At 37.4% G+C, this 9715-nt stretch overlaps 1 protein-coding gene and 1 long non-coding RNA gene across 6 annotated transcripts in view; one reads left to right on the plus strand and one right to left on the minus strand.

Annotated features, from left to right (window-relative positions):
* Nucleotides 1–9715, plus strand: part of LOC140915687 (uncharacterized) — a 38025-nt gene that overhangs the window by 20981 nt on the left and 7329 nt on the right. The gene's annotated exons all lie outside the window — the stretch shown is intronic.
* CPEB4 (cytoplasmic polyadenylation element binding protein 4) overlaps nucleotides 1–9715 on the minus strand; it is a 185787-nt gene that overhangs the window by 7377 nt on the left and 168695 nt on the right. For 4 of the 5 annotated variants that reach the window (XM_073355775.1, XM_073355773.1, XM_073355772.1 and 1 more), the window contains 4 exons: nucleotides 9315–9338; nucleotides 6886–7059; nucleotides 1472–1561; nucleotides 591–709 (listed from right to left, as the gene is read on the minus strand). In XM_073355775.1, the coding sequence (XP_073211876.1) occupies nucleotides 591–709; nucleotides 1472–1561; nucleotides 6886–7059; nucleotides 9315–9338 (407 nt within the window). The remainder of the gene's footprint in view (nucleotides 1–590; nucleotides 710–1471; nucleotides 1562–6885; nucleotides 7060–9314; nucleotides 9339–9715) is intronic. The other variant, XM_073355774.1, reaches the window with a different exon arrangement.

Raw genomic sequence — 9715 nt, forward strand, 5'->3', positions numbered from 1 at the left:
CAATGTAGCCTCCCTGATGGTAAAAACTTTAAAATGGTATCAATGACTATACTTTGAACTCACTTTCAAACTGTACATCAACTACCAATTAGGAGTTAATGCCAATATGCTCTATTAATGGTGACCTAAGCAGATCAGATTTCACCTTGTTATTTAACTTGTATGAGATATACAAGTTCTTCCTGTTAATGTGATGCATTATCACAATCCAACCATGCTATATAAATTTTATAAATACACATGTATTCATGATATTTGTGTTGTTCTGAAAGAGTAAGCAGTACTGTAGACATCAGGCTAATCACTATCTCAATAGTTCCAGCATGCAAGGCTATGCATAGTTTATTTACTAAGCAACAATGGCTGCCGACAGAGGGTCTTGACCCAGAGCCCTCTGAAATGAGTGGGAGTCACTAGGCTTTGGATTGGGCCCATAGTTACTGCAGTATTAGTACATAATGCATAACCGTACCATCCTCTTTGGACATTAATCTGTTTCACTGAAGTCAGAAAATATGCATGACATCTGCAGTGCACAATTTATAAACTTATTTTATACCAACTCTAAAGTACTTGAAAATGTTACCCACCGGTTTGTCTTTGATAGTGGGGCTGGAGACACAAAGGTAGAGTTTTCCATCCTCTTCAATACATGCATCAATCAGAGCCTGTACAGAGCTTTCATCTTGGAACAGCAAGAACGCATATCCTAGGTAAGAGAACAAGAAGACTTGCAAGATTCCTGATGAGATTCCAAGAGATTTAGTTTTTTATAGTTTATAATATTTAGTGTCATTATTTAGGGCCAGACTATGCGCTGATCCCACATGATTACACTGCAGTATAAGAGGGAGTAAACAGTAAGACACCCCCCAACACACACAAATGCTCCCCCATGCGGCCGCCCAGCATGCCTCCAAAAGCAGGAGGGAAAATAAGAGCTATGTGTTCAGTACTCTCTCCTCCCTATCCCTTTCGCACTGGTGGGGAGGAAGCAAGCAAACAGGTGGAAACAGATAGAGCCTTGCCTCCATCCTGCCAGCACAGGTGAGTTGTGAATGTGAGGTACAATTTCTTCCCTGGGCTGCTTAGCTGTGCATTCCCCTTACACAGCACTAGTCTAATATTTTACATATGATGTAGTAAATAAGAGGTCAGGCAGAGTAAAGAATAGAGAAATGAGAGGAAGAAGGCACAGAGAAAGAAAGGGGAGTCTGACCGGAAGTGAAGTACGAGTAATTATTTTAAATGCGTATTATCATGCACTGTGCTGCAGTCCACCTACTTGCAACATCCTGCAGGATTTGAGTTACATCATGATTTTCGGGGATATTTTCAGCATGGTACGGGGGAGCAGTGAACATGAAGATCTTTTACATAATGAAAATTACACTTCAAATTCTTACACTGAAAAATACAGTCACTGGTTCTGCAATAGTTCTTAAAACGATGTTAACATCATGATAGTTACCTTTAGGAGGAAAATAGGATTTGCTTTCCGCCTTGTGCGGCCAATCCACAATCAAAGGACCAAAGCGACGAAAGCTAGCCGTGATCTCATCTGAGGGATGAGGAACAGGGGGATAAAAAGGAGCATGAATAGAAGTTAAAACCCACTGAACATAAAACCCTGGAGAATCTTCATTTCAGGTAATTGGTCATATTTTTTCCTAACCTATAAACAAATATCAGACCGCTGATAGCATTTATTGAGGGAAGGGGAATCTTCATGACAAGTCAGAACATACATTGAATAGTGAGAAAAACAGTTCAAAGATCAAGGATGTGTCTCTTTATTAATGGTTACAAATAAAAGCTTGCAGCCCACTAAGTCACAGGAATGAAATCAATTAATCTAAATAGCTACCATATCCTAGCTTCAGGCATTCTCCCACATAAAGAGTTCAAAGTCCGAATCCTTGACTAACTGCTTAGCAGTAAATTCTGCCAATCTGCCTTGCAATCACAAACGGTTTGGAGAAAAGGAAAGGGAATATCACAAGGCCCAGTCAAGCTTGTTCACATCACATGCTTGTGCCACATCTGTCCGCATTATCTGAGTTTGACCTCAAACTAACTTACAGTAATGCTTGCAGAATGCAGTTATGCAATAGCTATAGGAAAGAATGCAGAGAAGAAATACAGTAGTGTAACAGGAAGCAACTCCAGCACCCATTTCAAATCCTCCTTCCACTTCAGTATTCTGGTAAGATAATTTATATTTGCTAGTCCTGTAAAAATGTTCCACTAATTATGGCATTGTTCTTTTTGAGCTTGGGTAATTTTCTCGCCTCAAGAGAATGGTTGCTAGTAATAAGAAGCTTCTGAACAAGAAACACCTGTGTACAAAGCTCAAGTAGGGATAAAATTTTCTATTACTGAAGAGGCATCTGCAAGTTTTAAGTAGACTACATTAGCACCTAGGTGCTACAATACATGAAAAATACCTAAACAAATGTTTTCCCAGTGTTTTGTTATGCATCCCTCATCACACTAAGCAATTTTTTCCATAGAAATTACAAGGTAACTTCTTGGATTCCCCCCTTTTTCTATTCTTTTATTGTTCTCTTCCCTCAAAGACATTACAACAATCTTCCCTCATTGGAGGCTGGTCACTGACAATTTTGTACAGAGAAGACAGACACAGAGGGCAGAGCAACAGTGCTTTGCAGGAGTCCCAGCCTCTCCTACCCTGGGAGAAAGTTCTTGTGACTGCAGGACTGATTTCCATCAGCTATTTTTATTATAGTATGTATCATGTATTTATAATTAGTGTAAGTGTTCCCCCCCGCCCCAATCTTAAATTGTTAAAACCTGGAAAAGTGTGCTTTTCAATTTGGCCAACACAAGTTTGTTTTTTGTTTTTTTTTATGATATTTCTAGTGGAACAAAAGTTGACAAACTTCGGTATTGACAGTTTTCTTTGTTTGTGCCCAAGGGTCATCAGGAATGTATATTGCGATAGAAATGTGTCAGGGTTACCTTAGCTGATGTACACAGACACAGTAAGCCCACCACTTTGTAACTTTGTAGGCATACTTAAAACTGGTCTCTGTTCTAGACAGCACCTAAACATGTGCCTAATTTTACAGTATATGCTTAAGTGCTCTCCTGAATTGGGAGCAGAAGGACTTTAAAATTTTTCAGTGGTGAGGTGGATTTAAATCATATCTATATGGATTGTGATCCTTATTCTAGTTCATTTTCTGGGGATTGATGGGGGGAGAGAAGGACACAACAAGAACATGTCTTGAGGGAATGGACTTATCCTTTCAACATAGGTTGAACAAAGGCAACACAACTATGGTAAGTCTAGTCCTTCACAAAATGAACTGTTCACATGCCCACCTGGTTTCATAAGATTAAAAAAAAAATTTTTTTAAAGCCATTACCTGGGAATAAAGAACACATACCCCAAGAATGTTCTATTGTAAATGTCATATTAAATTTGACCATTTAATTGCTAAAAACATACCATGGTAACCATGGTGAAAGTAGCTTGTGTTTGACTGTCAGATCACAGTGATTTACAGTGCAACATATTATAACTTTTTGACTGAAATACAAGTCTAGATTAAAATGTTATGGTTAAGAAAAATCCACAGATTAACAACTTTCTGGATTGCAGCTGTCACTGTGCTCCAACTATAGCCCCTCTCATGCTTTGACATCATGAAAGACAGGGTTCCTTTGTCAGAGGGGCTCTGTAACACTAAGGCTAGGACTACAGTTAGCAAGTTTACAGCGGCACAGCTGTAGCAATGCAGCTGTGCCACTGTAAGATCTCGTGTAGCCGCTCTATGCCGAAGGGAGAGAGCTCTCAGATAGACGTAATTTAATCACTCCCAACAAGCGGCGGTAGCTATTTCGGCAGGAGAGCCTCTCCCACTGACATAGCACTGTGCATGCTACCACTTATGCTGGCGTAACTTATGTTGCTCAGGGGGGTGGTTTTTTCACACCCCGAGCGACAAGTTTTGCAGACATAAGTAGTAGTGTAGACATGGCCTTACTGCTGCTGCATATCATGGGTGTTTCTTTACACAAACACTGCAGTGTTCCTCAACCCCCCAATATTCATGTTGAATTCACCAAACATTCTTGGCTTCTCACCAAAATTAAGTGCCTCTGCATTGATTCCGGACTCAGTTCTTACCATCCACTGGGGTGACAGGCTACCACTGGACATAACCACTGTCAAAAGCTGCCACTGAGTAGAGCAAGTTTACATAAGGAGCTGAATGAAGAGCCAGAACAAGCTGGGACTGTACAAACCTAATAGAACTACTGGTAATATTACTCCTACTCTTAAGTTTCTGAAGCTCATTAGAAGAGTATTTTAAAATGAGCATGGGTTTCATGAGGAAGAGGGATAACTTAATTCCTTATCTTCTAGCTGTATTTCAGTTTGAAACACATGATCCAAGTGATTTAATATTCAAACACCAGTTCAATGTGGCATGTTTTCATGTTTAAAAAAAAATACATAAGAATCAGAGTTTGGGGTTTATAACATTTTATAAAAAAAAACTAAAAAAAAATACCCATAAAACAGCTTTTTAAAAAAAAGACACTTGAGAAGGATAGTGTGGGTATTTATTTATGCACTTATCATTGTAAGGCAGAGATAGGTTCATACTTGTTCTACTGATCTTGCCCCCTAATTGAAAGAGTTAACATCTTTCTAATAAGAAAGACAGAAACAAGGGCTGTCAAGTGATTAAAAAAATTAATCGTGTTTAATCGTGCTGTTAAATAGAATACCATTTATTTAAATATTTTTGGTTGTTTTCTACATTTTCAAATATATTACTTTCAATTACAACACAGAATACAAAGTGTACAGTGCTCACTTTGCAAATTTTTTAATCAAAAATATAATGTAAAAAACAAAAGAAACAGTATTTCTCAATTCACCTAATACAAGTACTGTGGTGCAATCTCTATCATGAAAGCTGAACTTACCAATGTAGAATTATGTACAAAAAATAGTTGCATTCAAAAATAAAAAATGTAAAAAACTTTAGAGCCTTCAAGCCCATTCAGTCCCAACTACTTGTTCAGCCAATTGCTCAGACAAAAAACAAGTTTGTTTACATTTGCAGGAGATAATGCTGCCCACTTCTTGTTTATGTCACCTGAAAGTGAGAAAAGGCATTCACATGGCACTGTTGTAGCTAGTGTTGCAAAATATTTACATGCCAGATGTGCTAAAGATTCCTATGTCCCTTCATGCTTCAATCACCATTCCAGAGGACATGAGTTCATGCTGATGATGGGTTCTGCTCAACGACTATTCAAAGCAGTGCAGACTGACGTGTTTATTTTTGTCAGCTGAGTCAGATGCCACCAGAAGGTTGATTTTCTCTTTTGGTGGTTCAGGTTCTGTAGTCTCCGCATCGGAATGCTGCTCCTTAAGATTTCTGAAAGCAAGCGCCACACCTCATCCCTCTCATATTTTGGAAGGCACTTCAGATTCTTAAACCTTGGTTCAAGTGCTGTAGCTATCTTTAGAAATCTCACCTGGGTACCTTCTTTGCATTTTGTCAGATCTGCAGTGAAAGTGTTCTTAAAATGAACAACATGTGCTGGGTCACCATCCGAGGCTGTTATAACAGGAAATGTATGGCAGAATGTGGGTAAAACAGAGGAGGAGACATACAATTCTCCCCCAAGGAGTTCAGTCACAAATTTAAACGAGCATCATCAACATAGAAGCATGTCTTCTTCATGCTTCAGCCACCATTATAGGGGCATACGAATGTTTAGCATATCTGGCACCTAAATACCTTGCAATGCCGGCTACAAAAGCGCCATTCGAACGCCTATTCTCACTTTCTTTTGACATTGTAAATAAGAAGCAGGCAGCTCCTGCTTATTATCTCCTGTAAATGTAAACAAACTTGTTTTCTTAACGATTGGCTGAACAAGAAGTAGGACTGAGTGGACTTATAAGATCTAAAGTTTTACATAGTTTTGTTTTGTTTTTGGAGTTAAATTATGTAACAAAAAAATCTACTTTTGTAAATTGCACTTTCACAGTAAAGAGATTGCACTACAGTACTTGTATGAGGTGAACTGAAAAATAGTATTTTGTTTTTTAAAGTGCAAATATTTGTAATAAAAAATACAAAGTTAGCACTACTTTTTATTCTGTGTTGTAATTAAAAACAATATATTTGAAAATGTAGAAAAACATTTATTAAATTTCAATTGGTATTCTCATATTGTTTAACAGTGCGATTAAAACTGCGATTAATTGTGATTAATTTTCAATCGTGATTAATTTTGAGTTAATCGTGTGAGTTAACTGTGATTAATCTACAGCCCTAATAGAAACCAATTTATTTCTGTCACAAGTTTTGTATTTTGTCAGTGCTGAAAGATTTTGATCTAGATTAGATAAAAGATCCTTAAGCATTTGAGGCATTGCATCCATCTGTCAAGACTACAGCTGCTGACCAAAGAACATTTCTATGATAATCTCATAAACATGAAGGTCTTAGCACGGCCAGCTCCCTAAAACAGATCTGCCCATTTTTATGGTCTAGGTCTGGACTATATACAACTAAAAGGAGGAGCTGGAGAAAGAACAGATTTATCACACAAATGTTACAGCACATTAAGCCCTCATTCTCAAATTCATAACAAAAGTACTATTCCTTGTTAAAGAGCTCATATTTTTATCTTTCAGTAACAAAGCAGTTGTAGAGACAGGGCTAATGGGAACAGCAGGTGTTCAGTGACGCTTAGGATCTGGCCAACAATTTGTAAAAAAAAACTCTTATTATAATCATTCTTTAGCTTGTTAACAACAGGGTCCACTCTACAGTTTATCATCAAATCAACATGGGTTGTTCTGACTGAGCTTGTTTCTGAAAATACCTTCATCAATATCCGGTGGCAGTCCACCTACGAACACCTTGCGGGAATACCGTTCCACTCTTTCTCCATTTTGGTGAGAGAAGCAGTGTGGTGATCCTAAGCCACTATGAAGAGTCTGATCCCCACGTCCATCATCCAAGAACCCGTCTTCCATTGGAAACAGTGAAGACTGACCTAGGGGGAAAAAAGGGAAAAACCCCATACTAATAGGACAAAGAACATACTATTTAAATATTATTAAAGAAATGTTCTATATTAGCAGTACGGCTTCTTGTACTCTTCCCCTTTTAACAAGTAATGGGAAGACTAAATATGATCATATTGATATCCTGCTCATCTCATTTAACCTTACCATTTCTAGTTCTACAACAATCCAAACACCTTGTTAATTACACAGCTACAGAAAGAGGCAGTATCTTTTATTATAGAAAATTTGTAACAAAACAAACAGCATTTAAAAAGGACCTGAACATCCACAATCTTTTCATAGACAGAACTCATTTTTTTTGAGAAGTTTTGCAATTGCTATTGCCTAATTCTGCTGCCTGTTTTTTATATATGTCATATTTTTAAAAGACTTGCCACAGAAAGAAACATTATATAACCATAATAACTACTTTGTAGGGACTATCCTGATTGTATACACAACTAAAAATCTAGGACGCATACCATTTCTCAAATAACTTCTTACATGCACACGGTAATTTCACAGTACAGATGAAAAAAAGATTCCCACACCAGCTAACTACATTAACCTTTTAGGTCACTTGATATCAAAATATTTAAATCACAAACTATACACTTGTAGATAACAAGAACACCTATCAAAGCAGTAAGACCCACTGCAATTTCCTATGAATGACGACTGAAGACTCATTTAAGTAACATGTCATTCTTGGAGCAGATCAACTTTACTGAGATATTGTAAAAGAAGATTCGTTCCTTAACTCGTTTTCTAACATGTTGCAAGCATTCTTCCTCTATTGAGACAGTCACATGTCCTTTTGCGGTAACACTTTTTGGGCATATTCCTTTAGTAAAGATCTTTGACTTACAAATGCAGTTGTATAACACAATACATATGAACGCACACAAACTGATCCCTGCAATGATATTACTCCTTATTACAACATACAATAACTAGAGTCACAACATATGTTGGCCAGTCCTCTACGAACACATATTGGAAAAACAAGCAAATACATGTGAGGTCTGTTAAGGCTTCTAGAATAATTTTTCATTTGCCTACAGTTTGCTATATGGGGATGGGTTTCAGAGTAGCAGCTGTGTTAGTCTGTATTCGCAAAAAGAAAAGGAGGACTTGTGGCACCTTAGAGACTAACCAATTTATTTGAGCATAAGCTTTTGTGAGCTACAGCCGATGAAGTGAGCTGTAGCTCACGAAAACTTATGCTCAAATAAATTGGTTAGTCTCTAAGGTGCCACAAGTATTCCTTTTCTTTATATGGGGATGATATTTCAGGATTCAATACAATCTATAAAAATGGTTATCAGTGGGATTAATTTATCTTCTTTTGTTGTCCTGACATTTGGAATGTCCAGTAGGTTACATACATTAACCTGATTTTAAAGTAAATCAAATTATTAGAGACTGCAAATTTGACCACCTCTGAAAAGTGGACATTTTCTATGCAAAGTCAAAGTCTAATAGAGATCACACTTCAATTTTCTTTCTTAATCTACATTCAGAAAATTAAAGAACTCAATACTGACAAAGTCTTAGTTTCAGTATTCAACAATCTGTTTTTTAAATGTCTTTTACTCAAGGAACCCTTTGAAAACTGAATCACACCCACTTTTATGATTAAGTTTCTACCATTATAGCTTTCAAGGCTTTACAGTGGTTTTTTCCTTATTTAGTGCATTATCCATTTTCATTTGTCTCGTCTATTAAGACCCAAATCCTGTAGACAATTTTGCATGCGAGTAACTTTGAATATCTAGGTAGTCACGATGAACACAACCGCACACCAATATGCATAAACTTACTCAGTATGCATGTTTACAGAATCGGGGCCTTCAACTATAAACCCAATGGGACATGGCCCATATTCAGGGCCCAACACAACTGTCAGCACTCAAATACAAGTAATAGTATGAATCACTTCTACAGAGTTGTCATTCATAAACACAGGAGAAAAACAACATTTTAGCTCTCCCAAGGAGTAATTCACATAGATGACACTTAGCTATAGGATCATGCTAATCTCAACCTAAGTAGTACTATTCTGGGGAGATATTTCATTCAGTTAAAATGTTTACCACAGCATGCAGATAAACTAAGCAAGCTTGGGTTAAACTGATGGTTTCAAATCTTATCTTTTTAGGTTGCTTTCTAATAACAGCGTAGTGCTATGTATGCCATGAGACATTGTCAACATTAGAAAATTAAAGAGGAATATTATTACCTCGCCTTCTCCCATATGTCCTTGCTGCATGTTAAATGAGAAAGAAAACAGCCTTTCAAACATTGTTATAAGGACCAAAAGATCTAGCTTCATCTCCTTTATACTAGCTCAGTGGTTCTCAAGCCTTTTCATACTGCAGACCACTTAAAATGGTGTCCACAAGATTATCTCCAGACACAACCCGGCCCCCGCCCAATCCCACAACTTCCCTGCACCACTCTGTTGTTTGGTTACACAAATTAACATTACATCTGCAAAGGAGATAAGCATAGTAAAGAGACTCGCTTTTTAATACAATTCTTTTACATTGGGTTACAACCTTATTTAGTGATGTGTGCTCTTTACTGCTCTCCCTGGATATATGACTATTAGTAATGGATCACCCTCATTGTACTAGGCAC

This window comes from Lepidochelys kempii, chromosome 8 (genome assembly GCF_965140265.1).
Source record: "Lepidochelys kempii isolate rLepKem1 chromosome 8, rLepKem1.hap2, whole genome shotgun sequence".
NCBI classification, from domain to species: domain Eukaryota; kingdom Metazoa; phylum Chordata; order Testudines; family Cheloniidae; genus Lepidochelys; species Lepidochelys kempii.